Here is a 20,409-nt window from a genome sequence, read left to right on the forward strand (position 1 = left end):
TTGATGACATTTATTTTGAAAGATTAGTAAGTTTTCTTTACAAATACAGGGTCATGTCCCCACCTAGAGTAAACTAATAACTGCATAATTGTATCTACTTTGTGGAAACAGTAAATTAAACAGCATGTCTCAAAAATCTGTTTCCAATAAAATGCTTATGCATTTGTAGTGATAATGTGTTGTGTAAAATCACTGTGCTGAGAAGGTGTATTAATATGAATTTAACAAAGATGTAAAGATCAAGTAAGTCTACTTAAAATTGTGTGCAGCTTTATCCTGCTTTTCAATAATTTTACCAGATAAAAATGTAGAGTGCGTTTTTCCAGACTGAAAAGTCAGTCAATTTGACTTGAGCTTAACTCCATTCTTCTGCTAATTCTGCCTGAGAGCACCTGTGAGCTGATCTTGATACATGATGAGAGTTAAGGATTGGTTTGTTTCTATTAAAATGTGTGTGTGTATATATATATATGTACATATATACATTTTCATATGTGTATACACGTTCATTTTTGATATGCTTTAACGTGTAAAAAAATGTTGTTCTACAAAACCAAAATTTGCAATGGCCAGTAAAATATGTAGGCCTTGCATTGTATGGAATATATATAAATTCTGGAACTACTGAAATGGTGAGAATTTTTTTCAAATGCAGAAAACAGTTTCTAATCTATAAAGATACAAAATCATCTTACTGTTGCATATTTGCTGTTCTTTAAAGATGACATCTGCATTGAAGTAATATTTCTTCAGGTTCCTGTTTTAACCAGCTTATTCTCAATACTGCTTTTAGGTTGCAGCTTGTAGAGATACAGGGTATGATTGGTTTGAACAGCTTCTTCAAAATGTAAGTAACAAAATTTTAAGGTATGACATAATCATTGTAAGAATATTAATATTTCTTTTGATACTGAAACGCATTGGAGGGGTACTTCAGAAGCAATCCTTTACAACAGACAAATTCAATTAATGCCCTTTAAACACCTTTTTTTTTAATCTTTATTGCTGCAGTTTTCTTTGTCTCTGACACTAGTTTCTCTATTTCCATGTAAAAAAATGTTCTAGAAATATTTCACATTTTGGTTTTCATTTTGGGAGGTTTTCGGTTTTTTGTTTTGTTTTTTAATTTCTTGGTGTCTTCAATAATGAGTGTCATAACATGAAATCCACAGTTAAGGTACTTAGTTCTGAAATGAGCATCTGGTTCAATGTAGACTATTTTTTTCAGTGATAGATACATATATTTTCACATGTAATATATCTGTTACACAGTTTGTAAAAGCAGTGAATAAAGTATTGCTTACTTCTACATTATGTTTTACCCTCATTTTTCTAAGAAATGAGCTTGCTTTGTTTATATCTATTAGATTGTAGTATCTTTCTCCTCTAATTCTTGTATGCACTGATGAATTTTAAAGCAAAATTAACAAAATCATCAATAAGGAAATTAGAGGTCTCTAATCAATAAGGAAATTAGAGGTCTCAAAACATTTTACTTTAGCCTGGAATGCCAAGAAAATAGTTAGCCAAGCCAAGTTAGCCAAGCCAAGTCAGCTTAATGCTTACACTGAAAAAAAGACTATAGTTTGGGGGTTCAATCCATGTTAGATATTAAAGGATCTTAAGGATTACAATTTCAGTACCCAAAGTTTGATTACTATGTTCTTAAAAGTGTTTCATCTTAGACTGATTTTTTTGTTTAATGACAAAAAAAAAAAATCCTTTTGTCTTTTCCCTATTTTTTACCTAACCATTTTGAAAAGTCTTCTATTAATTACTCTTGGCAAGTATGACTAAATTAATATTTTCCTCGTAGTTCATGAAGCACAGAGTTAGCTTTCATCCCAGTGAAAACATCAGTAGAACTGCTCTCATCTATCCTTTTGTCACACTTAGTTTTTCTTTAATTCTCTTGCATTTTGTTTTGATGTTTTTTTACTTCCTTTAAATTTTTCTTCACCATGGAGCTTTTATGGAGATGTTAAAGAAACTATCTCGTAATACAAAATCCTTGTTTACTTGTAGTAATTATTATAAAACCAGTATTTATCCAATGTATATGAATGAATGAGACTAGAGAGGCCTAGTGGAGAAATCTTGGCAAGTTAGAGAGTTGGGCAATCCCCAACAATACGGAAGTTTAACAAGAGCACCTGACAAGGGGCAACCCTGAATACACGTGCAGACTGTGGGATGAGAGGCTGGAGAGCAGCCCTGCAGAAAGGTATCTCGGGGTTCCTGTCAACATCAAGTTAAACATGAGTCACCAGTGTGCCCAGGCAGCCAGGAGGGCCAGCTGCACCCTGGAGTGCATCAGGCACGGCACTGCTAGCCAGTCGAGGGAGGGTATTGTCCTGCTCTGCTCTGTGCTGCTTCAGCCTCACCTTGAGTACTGCGTGTCGTTTTGGGTGCCACAGTATAAAAAGGACATAAAATTTTAGAGAGCCTCCAAAGGAGGGCTACAAAGATGGTGAAGGGTCTAGAGGGCAAGATGTGTGAAGCATCTGAGGTCCCTTGGTTTGTTCAGCCCAGAGGAGAGCAGGCTGAGGGGAGGCCTCATGGCGGCCTGCAGCTCCCTCACGAGGGGAGCGGAGGGGCAGGCGCTGAGCTCTGCTCTCTGGGGACAGCGACAGGACCCGAGGGAACAGCATGGAGCTGGGACAGGGGAGGGTCAGGCTGGGTGTTAGGGAAAAGTTCTGCACCCAGAGGGTGGTCGGGCACTGGGACCGGCTCCCCAGGGCAGTGGTCACAGCACCAAGCCTGAGGAGTTCAGGAAGCCTTTGGACAGTGCTCTCAGACATTTGGTTTGATTTTTGGGTGGTGAAGCCAGGAGGTGGACTTGTTCATCCTTGTGGGTACCTTCTAACTAAGGAGATTCTATGATTTTATGAATGTAGCCTTTCTACTGAATCCATTTCTGTTTCATCTGCTATAGCTTTTGAAGTCAGAAGAGGATGCCTCATATAAACCTGTGAAGAAAGCCTGTACTCAGCTTGTTGACAATTTGGTTGAGCACATCCTTAAATATGAGGAATCTTTATCAGGTAATATTATTTAGAATCCAGTAGCTCATCCACTTTGCATTTTAAATGCAAATAAATGAATATTGTAAGAGTGGTTGTTAAAATCAATGTGATGAAAAATTACTGTCTGAGAATTCCTATTACAAAACCTGTTGTAGTGAATTCTTGCATACAAGTTCATTATTATTATACAGTGTTCAAAAGTACATAAAGTTTTCCTAATTTTCCCTAACTAACCACAATAACAGAATTATTTTTAAAGTAATTTGTCAAAAGTTTTAGGTCACTAAAAACAAAATAGATACAGAAAACTTTATTTGCCTAAGTGTGTTCTACAGTTGTAATAGGAATCATTGGCTGGACCAGTGTTCTGTATACAGTATTTATGAAATAATAACGTCTTTGAAGCATCCCTGTTTCTTACTTCACATATTTTGTGATCATATACAAATGCTAACACATTATGTTATCATCTCTAATGCTCTTACCTAATAAGAATATATAAGAATATTTTATATTGAGGGATATGTCGTGGAAGAGATTGTCATGGAAAAGATATTCATATGATAGTTAGGCCATATGTTTTTAATTGATCAAGTAATACTTGGATCTCATATCATTTGTATATTTTCTAATTTTTGCAGATTCTGACAACAAAGGCGTGAATTCTGGTCGCTTGGTTGCTTGCATAACCACTTTGTTCTTATTCAGCAAAATCAGGCCCCAGCTAATGGTCAAACATGCCATGACCATGCAGCCATACCTCACCACTAAATGTAGTGTAAGTAGAGAAAATTAGAATATCAGCCTTATTTTTTCCCCAGATAATTAAGCATAGAAATTAATGGCTATTTTGCGTGCTTAACAAAATTGAAGGTAGGAAAAGAGAAATAAAATTCTTTCTGTTTCCTGAACATCCTACCTTCTGAAGGTGCTAGGTCATTTTAATGGTCTGTGTCACTTCTAAGATGCTGTTCCTCACCTTCTCCTCCACATTTTACAGCCAAATGAAACTGAAATGTTTACTGCCTCTTTTTCTGTTGAGGACTGAAAATCACTTTTTCACCTGTTACAAAATCATTTCTTAAACTAGTTTTGTTTTTCAGTCACAGTCTTAAAAAGTAGTTAAGATTTAATACATGAATATTAAGTCTAAAGGCTTAATCTATGATTCCTTGAAACGTATAGCAAATATATCAGAATGAAAATGTCCTACTCTGTCCTTTAGCACTTCACCTCTTCCTTCCCTAGTTTCCACTTACGCAGCTCTGTTTTTTTGTGTCTCTCTATAAGACAGTTGAGTTCACAAAAATGTTATGGAGTTATAATGGTAAACCAAACACTCCAGTAAAATGTCCCTCTGCCTCTGACATACTGTGGGGCTTTCCGCCATTTTGATTAGCACAGTGGGCTCAGTGAAGGTTGCAACAAATCCCTGATCTGGCAGAAGGAGCAGGGCAGATCATGCAGCCACGGCTAAAGGAGGAGCATGGCTGAGTAGGTGGCAGTACCCCATCATAATAGGTCAGTTGCCCACAGAAAGACAGGTTTTTGAGAGTCTTGTTATCAAATAAGTTTGTAGGTATATCCAAACATTTTCTGGGTTCAGCTCTGAATCATTCTTTAGGCACATCTACAAAAGACTTTTAGAGCTGCTTCGGATCAAACAGTATAGGAAACGGGTATCTGATTATACCCTTGATTATACTTGCTACAACATCTCTTTAGCAGTTTATATACATTTTGTACTTACATAGGCTGAAATAAATTGTAGAATTAGTTCACCACTGTCAGCTTGAATATGTAAATAGTTTGATAATAGCATATGAAAATTATCCTATTATGCTAAATGAGCCTGAGTTGTCAAAAAAAAAAAAAGTCATTTTTTTTACCAGGGTGTATATTTCATATATAAAGTATTTTCCAGAGGTTCCTCACTTACAACGCGTATATAGTCGTGATTATGCAAACTAATAATAATTTTAATTGTAATTTCTACATTAGTGGACATAATTATCTATTTTGTTTAAGCCACCTTCAGCCGTAACACAACTTTGTTTGTTGCTGATACCTGTTGCCAGATGTTGTGTGTTCTCTAGCATGTGTCAGAAAGTGTTCTGTAAATTCGTTGTAGGACTTCTAAAGAAAGAAAAAATAAATAAAATTGTCAAGACCAAGAGTTGATAAGTTTTCAGGTCTGCTCATAGCCTTTATGAAAGCTGAAGTTCTGCTTCAACAGATTTTTTTTTTTCCAGAGGTTCCATAAAAACAGGAACTAGGTTTCATAAAAATTAGTAATGTAATATCAAATCTAAATAATATAAATAGCATTCTAAATCTTTACTAAATACCTCAGTCATATCTTAAGTAAGAGCTGTGATTTTTCACTATCAGTTCATATTAATAATACTTGTTTAATAGGTAACATAGCCGGAAATATTAAATGCTGTAAACACTTCTTTTTCAGACTCAGAATGATTTCATGGTGATCTGCAATGTTGCAAAAATCTTAGAGCTTGTAGTGCCACTAATGGAGCACCCAAGTGAGACCTTCCTTGCCACTATTGAGGAAGACCTCATGAAACTCATCATCAAATATGGCATGACGGTAAGCTTTTCATTACTAATACCCAGTTGTTGATTCAATTTCACATTCCAAAATGCATGGTTTTGACTTAAAGAAAGTCTGTCTTCATTACAAAGTTGCTTATGCTGGTCATGGGACTCATGAGACACAAAAAAGGCTACGTTCTTGGTTTACTGGAGTTTGTATATGTTGTTGCTATATTTTAACAATTATGAGTTTGGGCAGTTTTTCAGAGCAGTTTAGGAGACAGACTGTCAGAGAGTTTGTTTTAATTCTGTATTGTTCTATGGAACCCTCAATTTTAAATTCTAAGTATGTAATTCATGTGTTCTTTCTTGCTCCTAGGTTGTACAGCATTGTGTGAGCTGTCTTGGGGCTGTTGTGAACAAGGTCACCCAGAATTATAAGTTTGTGTGGGCCTGTTTTAATAGATACTACGGTAAGTAAAGTCGTAACATGTAATTTTCACTTTTCAGTTTTGGCAACAAGTCTTAGGAATGCACCATATTTAAACACCGTGGTTAAAACTTTTATCTTATTGTAGGTGCGCTTTCAAAATTAAAAAGTCAACATCAAGAAGACCCCAACAGTACAATACTTACTGCCAATAAACCAGCACTCCTTAGGTCACTTTTCACTGTTGGTGCACTGTGTCGGCATTTTGATTTTGATCAGGAAGATTTTAAGGGCAACAGTAAGGTAAAAAAAAAACGAAAACTTGTATTTACTCTCCAAGTCTTACATGTACTGAATGTTCCAGTTTTATTTGAAAGCACTGTATTCCTAGCTGTTCAAAGCTATATTTTTTCAAAATGCATACAATAATGTTTTGGGGTTTATAATTATGTGCAAAGTCCGTGCAGGAAGATTGTTTCTCCTTTTCTTGTTAACAATTATCTTTTTTGAAAGAGATTAAAAACATCTGTTTTATCTTAAGTATTATTCTTGCTTTAATTTGCTTAGGTTAACATTAAGGATAAAGTACTTGAACTGCTGATGTATTTTACAAAGCATTCAGATGAAGAAGTACAGACGAAAGCCATTATTGGCCTGGGTAAGAAATATTAATAGTTTTTATTATTTTGCTATACAAAACATCTATGCATTCTAGCAGGAATTCATGTATTTCTATGGTGGCAAGGGAACTTGTGGAAAAACTACACTACATGTTTTATTTGAGAAATTGCTAGAGAAATGTAGTCAAAGGGATGCTAGTTGTTTACATCTGCAGCAGAACAGATGCTTTTGACAGAGAAAGCTCTTATGATGTGTGTCCAAGTCTTAAAAAGCAGCTGATTTCCAAAATAATGGAGATGTTCTTTTTTTCCCCACATGCAGGTATGTTGTATCTCTAAATCTTGTTTTTCAGTCCACAAGGCATAGTTAAAGAATAACTAGAAAAAATGGTGGAAAAATCTTGAGCACTTTAAGTGTAGGGCCAGATCTTCCACAACAATCAAGAGAACTCTGGTAGTTTGTACCAACTATGAGGGTTTATTTTGTACCAACTATGAATTCACTAGGCTCTGAGATGATGCCATAGCCTAAATATCACTTTTTCTTTTAGTATTTTGGCTGTATTTCAATTTTAAATTCTTTATCTGAAGGCATTAGTATGGTATCTCAGTGACTTGAAATACTGCATGGGCTGCCATTGAGTGTGGTCTTTATCTCATTCGTACTCTGCTCCAGGACAGAAACTGTAAGTGTGAGAGAACCTTGATAGACCTTGGTTTCTGGAAGAGTTCAGTTCGTGATTAAGGCTTAGTCTAAAGAAAGTTCTCTCTCATGCGTGTGAGCTTGCTCTCACTTAACTGTGAGCTATAGTTTCACTATGGTCAATAATTTGCCTCCTTATGCTGCTGTGTTGATGGCTTTTTCAATGGCTAGGAAGGACTCTGAGGATAGGGACCAAGACTTGATTTGATATTCTGTGAGAAACCATTTCAGACAGCTGAGCAGGATTAATGGCTTTAGAGTTGCCTCAGTTGCAGGAGTAATGATATGGTGTTCTGGATTACCTCGAGTTTTTCTAGGCACTGCATCAAGGTGCATGCAGTTCTGTAGTTGAGTCAATTTAATTGTCTTTTCCTGGATATTATGTGGAACAGGGGCTGCCATGCTAACCATACACGATTGCTTTACTCATGGATGCTGACAACATTGCATTAGCCAAAAATGTTGCTAAATTATGGACTGAAGTGTAATCAGTTCAGAGAAAGGGGTGTAAGTGGGGGTGGCTATCAGTAGGCTTTTTCAGATCTTTTCCTCTCTGCCTCTAAGTAGCTCAGTCTTTTTAATTAAACCTCAGACAACTGTTTTAAGTGACTTACTGATCTCATCTACATACTGGTTCCATTGTGGGGTTAGCTGTTGTATGCATGGAGATGTAGACAGTGGCAAAGGTCTACCTTACAGGCTGGTAATTGAGTCAAGCTGTCAAATCATTCAACATTTGTGCAATAAGAGGAAAAAGAGTAGCAAGCTGTTTCAACATTTATACACAGTAAATGTGCCACATGAAGAATGCGTACTTTTCTATCAGTAATTATTAGTGTGTCCTTTTGGTAATGACAGTTAACAGGTTTAGTCTTTGCTTTGGGATATGTCACTCCTGTTGAGGGATTAAGTTTAACCATAAGTCTTTTGGGGCCTGTTTATAGTTCTTTTCCCAATGTGTACTTGCAAGGCAGGTCAAGTATATAAAATTTAGGTAGTGAATTTAGCTAAATCTGTAAGTTTCTAACAGGTAGTGTCTTATTAATGCCAATTTCAGTGCTCACTCTTAACAGAGTGAAAATAAAAGTATGAAGAAAATTAGTGTGACTGCAGCCCCAAGATGTGAAGTCAGTCCTTAAAAGAACACAGCAGATGCTTTTTTTTTTTTTTTTTCTTAAATCTCCTGTGTGAGATTCTTATGCCAAATAAGATTTCTTCCCTGCTTACTGGGGATGGAATATAAGAATTTCCCTGCAAATCCTGGTATATGAATTACAAACTCATATAAGCAAGTGAATGAAGAATGGATTATGGGTCATTCCACATACATGCACATGCTTCTGTGTTTTGTTTTTTTTTCAAATTAACCTTAAAAATAGATTGAACTTGCTCAGAGGTGGTCAAATTATAAACATCATTATACATTTGTACAGAGGATGCAATTATACTGTGTAATTCAGAGACCATCATCATTTTTTTTCCTCTTTCTCCTTCACATCCCCTACTTTCTCTCCTTGCCTTGTTTTGAGACTGACATGAGGTCAGTCACACTCAGGTCTTGCCTTGGATTCAGACATTGCCTACACTGTACTCTCTGTGCACAGAGCCATTTTTAAAAATCTGACTCAGTATTCCCTTTGTTACAGCTATTTTTATACATTGTGTTGTTTTTTTCTCACATTTTTTTCTGCCATTTGTCTTTATATGTTTTCCATTTGTTCATTCAGAATATTATTTTCCTGTGGACACAAAAAAGACATTTAATGTCTCCTTTACTTGGAACAGTCAAAAAAAAATAAACCAACTAGTAAAACATAGTTTAAACTGGGAAATATTTCTGTTACTGTTTTTTGTGATACAGCAAGAAAGTTTGTTAGCAGCAGTTCATAGAATCACAGAATGGTTTGGGCTGGAAGGGACCTTAAACACCACCCAGTTCCAACCACCTGCCATGTGCAGGGACACCTCCCACTAGACCAGGTTGCTCAAAGCCCCATCCAGCCTGGCCTGGAGCACTGCTTCACAGCTTCTCTGGGCAACCTGTTCCAGTACCTCACCTCCCTCATAAGTAAAGAATTTCTTTCTTATATCTGGTCTAAACCTACCCTCTTTTAATTCAAAGCCATAACTGTTCGTCCTGTCACTGTGCTCCCCAATGAAGAGTCCCTCCCCAGGCTTTCTGTAAGCCCCCTGTACATCTACAGTCATGATCTAAAATGGTATACATTGTCACTAATTTAATGTTTTACTGAAATAAAGACTTCTCTGAGTAAGAATAACCAGTTCTTTGTCAAGGGTAAAGCTGCAGCTAAAACCAGTTTTATAGTATGTATCTTACACCAGATGTAGTTTTGGGAGCACTTCAGATAGTTTTCAAGAGACCTTAATAGGTGTATGAGTGATGACAGCAGAAAGTATAAATTTTATTTTACTGTGTTCACTATGTTATTTTTAAGATTTTTTTTTAAATTCTTGTGATATTTATCAAATTTTCCACATCTGATTTGCCTTTGTATGAATAGCTCTTAGCAGTTTTGGCACAATGTTTTTATGTAAATGTAACAAGAACAAGAGGTTATTTTTAGTAATTTCCCTCACTTTATCTTCTAATCCTAATCATTCAGATGCAGGCTACTACACTGGTTGTGCTTCCAGACATGTATAACTCCTCATACGGGAGCTGCCCTGGGTCAGCACCTTGTCTTTATCAAGAGTATTGCTGTCACAGCTGACAGAACTCCTTACAAGTTTTGGATGGTGTCCATATGAGAAAAGAATTCTGTTTGGACTAGAAAAAGCTATGCTGCTCTAGGAATCGCAAGGCAATAAATTTCATACCTGTATTTTGAAGCAAACTTAAAAAACAGAAATAAAATTTCTAGATGATGATAATGTGAAACATTTCCTCTTTTTTTCCCCCTTAGGATTTGCATTTATACAACACCCGAGCTTAATGTTTGAACAGGAAGTAAAGACTCTGTACAACAGCATTCTTTCAGATAAGAACTGTTCAGTAAACTTAAAAATCCAGGTGTTAAAAAACCTCCAGACCTACTTGCAGGAGGAGGATACACGTATGCAGCAGGCAGACAGAGACTGTAAGTGTTGAGTTCTTCGTGCTTATGAGGCATGCAAAATCTAACTTCCTTGCATACAATTACTATATATGTGAACTGAGTCACTCAAGATAGTTATCTATGTATAATATTGTATACAAAGTATCCTGGAAGAATTTTCAAAACTCGTGTGCATAAATAAATTGAAGTAAAATGAAATTGACATGTAGTTTATTATTAACTTTCAAGATGTATAAATCCTGGAAGCAATCCAGAATATGTCATTGCTGTAATGATGATAGTAATACTGTCCATGAAAATCTTCTCTAGGGTTAATATTCAGATACAAAATAACAAATAATAAGTATTTTTTAAAATGAAAAACCTTTTCAGGAACAAGAGTTTAATTTAGCTTGTATCTCTTTAGTTTTCGTGAAGAATATTTACCATCAGATTGTTACACTTTTCATGAGATCATAAAACCCATTCTAAGACAGCTGAAATGTGTACAGATAGTAAAGCTTAAAGATCAGTATGTATCAATTAATGGCAAAGTAAATGATTATACTATGGTGAGTGTGCTATTGCTTTTGTCTGTTTTACAGGGAAAAAAGTAGCAAAACAGGAAGACCTGAAAGAAATGGGTGATATTTCTTCGGGGATGAGTAGTTCCATCATGCAGCTGTATCTCAAACAGGTCCTTGAGGCTTTCTTTCATACCCAGTCCAATGTACGCCACTTTGCTCTAAATGTCATTGCACTGACATTAAACCAGGGTCTCATCCATCCTGTTCAGGTACGGCAGGCCTCTCCGATGGGAAGGGAGGGTTGTTAATTTTCAGAGGTTTTTATGCTTGCTAGATAAATTTCCAGTTTTTCTCTTCCTGTTGTGTTAAAGTAATTTCTTATCATAGCAAGGGGCCTTTACAGAAAACGTACTTTGAAATATGATCTATGTTGATTAGCCAGTGAGATTCCAAGCATCATATTTTCTTGTCTTTGGATCAAGCTGCAGAAGTCCAGACAGTGCCTACAGAGTACTTACAAGTAGACATACTACTTTTCTGTTAAAAGAATAAATTTCAGGTGTATGCCAGGCCTTTTTCTTCCTTTGATTCTGCATACTGGAAATTGTCATCTTGCCTCCACCTCAATACCCATATCCTCCAGCATCAGAACTGTCTCCAGACATCATCTCCATAACTCTTACATAATAATTTCTATTATTATTTTTAATGCTGCAGCCATCATGCATGTTCAGTCATAAGTGGTGTTTATGTTTTTTTAATGTTATTTTTTAGAGTTTGAGAGAAATTGGAATACTGCCTGAAACCTTGCACAACTTCTATTATTATTTATAGTGCTGTCTCTCTTGTATATTATATTATTTGCTTGCAAAAAATAGTGAGGTGATCAAATTGCATAGCTTCCTATTTTAGTTTCTGCAGTAGTCAGAATACAAGAACAGTGTGATGGAAGAATAAACACTAAGAAAGAGGTAGTAGTACAATGACTGAATAATCATTTCATTTGTTTTTCAAGTGTGTGCCATACTTAATTGCTATGGGCACAGATCCAGAGCCCTCTATGCGAAACAAAGCCGACCAGCAGTTGGTGGAAATAGACAAAAAATATGCCGGGTTCATTCACGTAAGTTATTCTAATTTAAAATTCTACAGACTTTAAAATTCTACAGAATACCGTTTGTTGATGGTTTAATGCTTGAATATACCTCAGGTGCAGAAAAAGGATATAATGTAACAAGTAAGCAATAGCGATAAGCAGTTGTAAAGAAGATCCTGACTCTTTCCCCTACTCACAGATTTCTCTTATTAGAAACATAAAGGATGTAATAGGATATAATCATTTGAAGCATCTCTTCCAGTCTAAGATTTTCTTTAATTTATAATTCACAATGTTTTTCACACTGAGTAGTATATACGAGTATTTATTTGATAAAAGATAAGGACAGCTGTTTCATGTTCAGCAGCTGCTTACCTATATCAGCAGATTAAGGAAGAGAACTCCTTGTTCACAGTAGAGATCCTTAGTGTATATGCATTAGAATTTTAGGATATTGAGGCTTTATGAATTGTAATCTGAACAGAAGGAGCATAGGAAGGTGTTTAGAACTGGGGGATCTTGCTAAAGGAAAATATGAGGGTTAAGTGAGGACTTGGGGAGTTATGGCCTAGTGCCATTAGTTCTGCTTAAGATGTGAAACTGAGCTGCGGAATGCTTACCTTACTTCAGAAGATCCCATTCTTGGTTCGGTGTATGTACTAATTATGGGAGTTCCCAAACCTGCTTGTATTCCACTGAGATTGGTACATTGTACTGTTCATGGTATACAAACACATACCTAATTCAGTAGGTGAAGACTAGCAGATGAGATGTGTTCTGCAGGCAGCTCAGATTTAAGGCAATGTATACATGAGGAGGTAACTATGCTGAAAAGAAGCAGAGATGTATGTGGGGAGTTGGATATGCAGTCTACCTAAAAACTCAGTCTGTTCTGAAACTAGAACAGCAGCCTTGAAGCAAGTAAAATCAGCTGAAAGTTCTATCATATATACAGAAAAACACTTTATGTTCTTTCAGTTTATTTGCACTAATATGAACTCAGTATTGGTTTCACTACAGCTGATACAAGCATATGTAGTTGGTAAAATATTCTGTTCATGTATGAACATTTCAGTATTTTTGAAACTAATTTAAATTGGAATAACTGGCTGCAGTTGGTGAACAGACTAGCGGTATGGTTCTGACATAGAATGAATGGTGAAAGATTGCAAGACATTTTGATCTCTGCTACAAATACTGTTTTAATGTTTGCCAGCTCAAGAGGGAGTACCGTTGTAGTGCATGTTGGAATGTTAAACTTCAGACGAGCACCACTTACAAGGAAATAAGCTAGGAGATCTGTTAGTGGTTTCTGTTAACAGGCATTTGTTTAATTTCCCACTGCAAAAAAAAATGTTTGTTCATTTCAGTTTTACTGCTTGAAAGCAATTGTTTAAATAAAATAAATACTTTTCCATTTCAGATGAAAGCAGTGGCTGGTATGAAGATGTCTTACCAGGTACAACAGGCAATCAATACCTGTCCAAAGGATCCTGTAAGAGGTTTTAGACATGATGAATCATCCAGTGCGTTGTGCTCACACCTCTACTCAATGATTCGGGGGAACCGTCAACACAGACGAGCATTTCTAATTTCTTTACTCAACCTCTTTGATGATACTGCAGTAAGCATCAACTTTCCTTCACCTAAAAAAAAAAAAAATCAAATACAGCATTACAAGCCTTAATTCTCCTTTCACAGTGTATTTTTATTCTATAATTTTTTATATCAGTATTTCCCTACTGTGTTTTGTTTTGCTTTGTAATATGTGCTATTTACCTATATAGTAGAATGCTTTTGTTACTGTTGCATCATTCTATATCTTTCTATACCAAGTTTGGATTGATCAGAAATTATGTATCTTCAGGTATGGCTAAATCTTGCAAGTGGTCTTTAGAGTGCTGTGGGGTATATCTAGAATAAAATCAGTGATCATGGTTTTTTTTTGCTTTAGACTGTTAAGAACACAGGACAAGTGTATAAATCTAATGTATTTATATTTATAATCTAATGTATGTATATTTATATAGAATTATGTACACTTACATAATTTTTTCTTACATTCCAGAAAACAGAGGTGAATATGCTCTTGTACATAGCAGACAATCTAGCCTGTTTTCCTTATCAAACACAAGAAGAGCCACTGTTTATAATGCATCATATAGATATTACACTATCAGTTTCTGGTAGCAACCTACTACAGTCATTTAAAGAGGTATGTGCCTTTACATTTTAATATATTTGTTGCAGTGGCAACATAAGCTTTTCTACGCTCTGGTCAATTTTTCAATGACAGCAGTGCCATTATTATGATATGGACAAGCAGCATTACTTTGTAACTAGTAGTTAAAAAACAGCCCTTTTCTGTTCTGGCCTGGACCTGGAAGATGCTAATTAAAAACTTTCCTTACATTGCTGCTTACATTATTAACAAAGAATGCAGAATTTTAAGATACTAACACTAAAAACCTATAATTCCCTAGTATTTCTGAATAATAAAAAAAATTCATGAACCTCAAAATACATGAACCTGGAATCATCATTAAATATTGATTTACTGTGGTTGTTTTAATAATAATCCAGTTTGCTGTTTAACTTCTTTTGTTGTCAAGTAGCTGCTGGCATTTTCATGTGTGTCACCTTTACATTGTTTACTTCAAGACAAGCGTATATATTTAATTTCATAAGGTGGCATATAAGAACCCCAGTCATCCTATAGTATCTGTTGTTATGGCAATACACAACCCTGTAAGAAGGCGGCCTCTATTTCTCAGAGACTTCAGCATCTCTATTTCCTGGACAACTTTTACTGTTAAAAGTTTAAAGCTGTTAGGAAGCAAGTCCATTTCAAGAATTTCCAGTCTGATTACTAAGTACAAGTTGGTGTTGATGCCTGCAAAGTACGCTGCTTTGAGTTCTCATCCCCACCAAAGCTGATTTTTAATCTGCTAGAAAAGGACAGTACATTCTTCAGATTGGGCACCAGTGTGTAGCACCCTACACAGTGAGGATGAGATCCTGACTGGGACATCTTAAAGTTCTGTGTTATGGAAGATCGTAGTAGGTGCAGTGATAATACAAGTGTGAAATTCTGTAGCTCTATAAGTAGTGGAACTGATTATTAGTAACTCTGTGTATTTGTTTGGGTTTTCCCCTGGTCAGTAGTAATTAATATCACAGAATTTTAACAGAGGCAAGCATTGAAACCATCTTGGAATAGTCTGTACCAAAATACATATGTAATGCACACAAATGATATCCAGGTGACAGAAAATGGAATTTTCTTATCAATTTATTGTAATGGCAAAGTAGGGAGCCTTCTAAGGCCTTTTTCTGGCACTGCTAACAAACTTGAGTAGTCTTTTAAGACTGCTGTGGAGTACTTGTTGCTTCACTTACTTCTGTTTTACCCACTTTGCAAAAAATGTGGTCTTTGGATGAGCTTTTTTTGGAGGAGGTCAGGGGGGAATTGAGCATCTTTTTGCCATAAATAATTCCAATCTTAGAATATTTAGTTATGAATTAATAATATTGCTCAGGGAATTCTTGCTGATTTCAGCCAATGATGATTTTGGAAAGATGTTTTAGAAATATGCATGATGCTATTTTACTCTAATTTTGGAATGTGTGTTAATTTCTCTCACAGTCTATGGTGAAAGACAAAAAAAAGGAAAGAAAGCCTTCATCAGATGAGGAGACTGAGAGTGACAGTAACAGTGGTAGTGAGAGCGAAAGTGAAGAGGAAGCTTCTAAGCCTCGGAGGTTACGGAAACGAGTAGACTCTGATTCAGATTCTGATGAAGAAAATGATATAAATGCTGTGATGAAATGTTTACCAGAAAATTCAGCTCCTTTAATTGAATTTGCAAATGTCTCCCAAGGCATATTACTACTTTTGATGCTGAAACAGCATTTAAAGAACCTCTGTGGATTCTCTGACAGGTAAAGATACTTATAGTCTGATCTTGTCATCTCATGAGTTCTTTGTAAGGATTAAGTTTGGATGTTTTTGGTTTTTTCTTTTTTAATGATTGTAACTAGCTGTTTTAAACAATAGATTTGTATAAGAGAAAAAACATAAATGTAACAAGTTAAATGCAATGAAACAAACTTTGAGTTAGAAAAAGCAGTGATTTCATTTCTTATCAGGATGTCTATTGTATATGAAATGATGAAAATATGACTGCTTGTATTGAAGATTTTAAAAGCTTTTCCTTGAAATTGTGATTATTTCCGTGAAATCCTTGAACAAGCTCTTCTCTCTTGTTTTGTTTAAACAGTAAAATTCAGAAATATTCTCCATCTGAATCTGCAAAAGTTTATGATAAAACTATAAACAGGAAGACAGGAGTGCACTTCCATCCAAAACAAACTCTGGATTTTCTGCGGAGCGATATGGCTAATTCCAAGATCACTGAAGAAGTGAAGAGGAGTATAGTAAAACAGTACTTAGATGTAAGTAAAATTGCTCTGCAGAATATCTAAAACTCTTCTAAAAACTAACTAACACAAGACAAACTTGAAAGCAGATGCTCAACAAATCGAATGAGGATTTCAAAATGCTGTGTTCCTGGTAATCAAAATTTTGATAACTCACAAATTCCTTTTGGGATATCTAGCAGGATTATCTTTCAAAGTCTTGTAATAAATGTAAACACAACAAAAATAATTTCAACTAAAGGATATTCATCTTTACAAAATATTTTCTAATTTTTGGCATCCATTCTGTATACCTTTCCTTTGTAATTTGTTCCCTTTAATCCTGCCTGCTTCCATCAGAGGGCCATAGACTAGATCTACTGGATTTAGTTTTTCTTTTTTTTTTTTTTTTTGACAATTCTTTAAAACATTTACTGGAGAAAACTTTCAAACTATGGAATAGAGGAAGCTTTAGAAACATAGTAGAAAATGAGAGGAAAGTGTAGAACAAGATATGTGAATTGTTCAAGTTGTGTGCCATTCATTTTACTGTGTTTCTTTATCTTTCCTTTTTTATTATTGTAGTGTCGTATAAATGTTTATTTTGAAAGTTACAATATGGACTGATCTGGTTTGTGATTTGTTCTTGTTTTTTTTATTTTATTTTGGTTTGGTTTGGTTTTTTAGTTCAAGCTCCTTATGGAACATTTGGATCCTGATGAAGAAGAAGAAGATGGAGAGGTGTCAGCTAGCACAAACGCTCGGAACAAAGCAATTACCTCGCTGCTTGGAGGAGGCAGCCCTAAAAACAATGCAGCTGAGACAGAGGACGATGAAAGTGATGGGGAGGATAGAGGAGGAGGCACTTCAGGGGTGAGGCGGAGGAGGAGTCAACGTATTTCGCAGCGTATTACGTAAAATGATTTTTATGTGCTTATAAATGTCAGTCTATTATATTAAATGTACACCAAGTAATGTAATCCACATGAAAGAAAGCATTTTGTAGATAGAGATTCTCTACTTAACCGTTTATACAACTTTTGTAGAAAGTTTAACAGAAAAGACAATAAAAAAAAAAAAAAAACAAACTAGAAAATGAGATTTATCCCGTATAAAAAGTTATTAATTTTCCTTTGGAATGTACTGTGTGTTATCCTTTTTATTGTTGCCAAGTTTTTATGTAGCTTTATGATTCATGTGTATATATAATTTTATATATCAATAAGAGATAAAGACACGGGTACAAATTAAGAGTATGTGGTTTTACAAGGATATGTTAACCCCTTGGCGCTGGCGGTCGCGGTGCGTCTCATTGCCGGCAATGGAATGTGTGCCGGGAAATCCCAACTCCCGGCGTCAAGGGATTAAAAGCAATAAAAGCAATAATTTCACTAAAGTTCTTTTGTGTAACACTTGGTCTTTTTTCCCCCCAATGTTTTAGTCATTGAGAAGGTCAAAACGAAATTCAGACTCTACGGAGTTGGCTTCACAGATGAATGAAAGTGTTGATGTCATGGATGTCATCGCTATTTGCTGTCCAAAGTACAAAGACCGACCACAAATTGCAAGAGTAGTACAGAAAACCAGCAATGGCTTCAGTGTTCAGTGGATGGCAGGCTCCTACAGTGGCTCCTGGACTGAGGCTAAGCGCCGTGATGGCCGCAAACTGGTGCCTTGGGTAGACACTATTAAAGAGTCAGACATTATTTACAAAAAAATTGCTCTAACGAGTGCTAATAAGCTGACTAATAAAGTTGTTCAGACTTTACGATCGCTGTATGCCGCCAAGGATGGAACTTCCAGCTAATGAATTTGTACATGCAGCCAAATTTACAGGAATTGAAATAACAGAAAAACTTGAAATATCAACTTTCTGGCAAAAAAAAAAAAAAAAAAAAAAAAATCAGTTAAATGAAGAGTAAGAATGGAACCTGGGACACAGGAAAAAAAGAAGGAAATGTTTGGTAAACATTTTTGTGGGAGCTTCCTTCGCTGTTGTGCAGCAGAAACTTCTCAGTTCATTTTTACTCCCACTGTATAATAGTTTAACAAAAAATTGTTTATATCTTGAAAAAAAACTTTCTGTTTAAAAAAAATAAACAAGTGAATGTTGGAAATTAGTCTGTTAATGTTCTTAATAAAGTGTTCTTGGAGTTTAACCTAGCAGCGGATGGCTTTCTTTAGCTTAGCCCAGTTTCCAGGGAAGCATTGTTTTTCCAGGCTGTAAAATGGCAGAATCTCCTGGATATATAATTTATTCTGTTGAAGAAAAAAGAGGAAAAAAAAAAAAAAAAAGCATGCAGTATCTATGACCTATCTGCAGGAGGAGTTTTTGTAAATGTAGATTTTGATGTATTAGGTCACCCTGAAATAATACAAGAAAAGGGATCCCCAGCAAATCTGGTGGAACAAATACTGCAATAAATTTTTTTACTTCTCTTTGTTACTTGTCTGTTTCCATTTGAATTTCTTATTGTAAAGATCTGTTTAAATCCATTTATATTATTTGCAGTCTTTTATGTAAAATTTATCAGTGGTTTTCAAAACAAGACATAAGATATTGTTTATACAATTTGTATAGGCTGACTTCTGAATGGGTATCTTTTTATTTTTATCCCTTAAAGGGTGTAAACACAAATTAACTCCAGGGTTTTATTGTATCCTGCAATATTTAGTATTAACTATATGATTTAGCACTGTGCCAAACACATTTTCAAGAGTACATTTTGATATAAAAAGAAACTATAGTTTATTCCTTGTATGCTTCAATTTCTTTCTAATGCTGTCCAAATGGTAATTCATGATAGTTTAAATTTTGGGAAAGCTGAATGACTATTCTGCTTGGGCTAACTGGCCATGTATGCATTTCTCTGGGTTAATACGTAGAGGTTCGTGTCAAAAGGAGATATCTACCAGTATCTGAGGAGTGAATGGGTATGAATCTGAGTCATTATGCTACATTCCTTCACAAATGATTTTTTTAAAAAAAATGTTTGTATATTAGATTATTTTTTTTACTAATTGAAAGATGTTTTCACATTTTATAAAATGAAAAAATGTTATTGAAAGCTTTCAGAAGCATTTGCTTCGATTGTATTGCCACAAGCCTTTCATAAGCAGTTTGACTTTCTAGATAGCAACAAAAGCAGCAGATTTGCAAACAAAACTAAAACAGCTAACTTTCTAAGGGAGTATTAAACCCTGCTCTGTTTTCAAATGTATTTATCTAAAACAGATGTTCCTCAATAAGTAAATCTTTCTGTTTATTTTCTATTACAAACTTAATTTATGGTAGGACATTGCTTTTAAGAAACTGGCATGCAGAACTCTAATACGTTATTCAATTTGTGAGGAATAGTAACAGTATCCCAAAATACTCTTTTGTACAGAAATAACATTAAACTGAAATGATTAATAACTCCTCAGAATCTAGATAGTAATTGTTCCTATGGGAAATGCCTTTTTGCTGTTTCACCACTGGAATTTTTCTGAACAGAAATATTTTACCACCTTTTTGTCTTCACTGTACAAAAGCCACATCTCAGGCTAAGATAGGAATTGATAAAATAGGGAGAAGTAGAAAAAGTAGAAATCACCCCTGCAGCTCTGGGTGTAGAACATTTTTGTAGCAAATTATGAAATACTGTATTTCTCAGGACCAGGAGCAGCTTTTATAGTGGGAATTTCATATATTCACTTTGAAAATAGTGGGGTTGTATGACTTGTCACAAGTTATTAGTAGAAAGGTGAAAATACTTTGCAAGGGAAAACTCCCAAATTAAAAAAACAAGAATTTCACATAGAGATGCAGTCTCAAATGAAGCTATATCGCTAGCCTGTTAGACATTTCTGATGCTATTTGTGTGCATCATATTTTTAATAGGTATTACAAACATGTCTGTGTTCATAAACATTTTTTTCCTAGTAATGTTGCTTTCCCAATAGCAAAGAGTTGTGTGCGTGTTTTTTATTATTTTTATCA

General features: G+C 35.2%; 1 protein-coding gene across 7 annotated transcripts in view; it reads left to right on the top strand.

Annotated features, from left to right (window-relative positions):
* The window catches only part of NIPBL (NIPBL cohesin loading factor), a 166,613-nt gene extending 147,890 nt beyond the window's left edge, over window positions 1-18,723 (top strand). For 6 of the 7 annotated variants that reach the window (XM_035563746.2, XM_035563750.2, XM_035563749.2 and 3 more), the window contains 16 exons: window positions 794-847; window positions 2,936-3,044; window positions 3,668-3,804; window positions 5,491-5,631; window positions 5,956-6,049; window positions 6,155-6,309; window positions 6,574-6,664; window positions 10,254-10,427; window positions 10,991-11,181; window positions 11,928-12,035; window positions 13,432-13,632; window positions 14,077-14,223; window positions 15,655-15,950; window positions 16,289-16,463; window positions 17,115-17,300; window positions 17,869-18,723. In XM_035563746.2, coding sequence (XP_035419639.1) covers window positions 794-847; window positions 2,936-3,044; window positions 3,668-3,804; window positions 5,491-5,631; window positions 5,956-6,049; window positions 6,155-6,309; window positions 6,574-6,664; window positions 10,254-10,427; window positions 10,991-11,181; window positions 11,928-12,035; window positions 13,432-13,632; window positions 14,077-14,223; window positions 15,655-15,950; window positions 16,289-16,463; window positions 17,115-17,300; window positions 17,869-18,234 — 2,625 coding nt within the window. In that variant the 3' untranslated portion in view covers window positions 18,235-18,723. Of the gene's footprint in view, window positions 1-793; window positions 848-2,935; window positions 3,045-3,667; window positions 3,805-5,490; window positions 5,632-5,955; window positions 6,050-6,154; window positions 6,310-6,573; window positions 6,665-10,253; window positions 10,428-10,990; window positions 11,182-11,927; window positions 12,036-13,431; window positions 13,633-14,076; window positions 14,224-15,654; window positions 15,951-16,288; window positions 16,464-17,114; window positions 17,342-17,868 lie in introns of all 7 variants that reach the window. The other variant, XM_035563748.2, reaches the window with a different exon arrangement.
* Window positions 18,724-20,409: the final 1,686 nt, after the last annotated feature.

The sequence above is a fragment of the Cygnus atratus genome, chromosome Z, assembly GCF_013377495.2.
Source record: "Cygnus atratus isolate AKBS03 ecotype Queensland, Australia chromosome Z, CAtr_DNAZoo_HiC_assembly, whole genome shotgun sequence".
Lineage (NCBI taxonomy): Eukaryota > Metazoa > Chordata > Aves > Anseriformes > Anatidae > Cygnus > Cygnus atratus.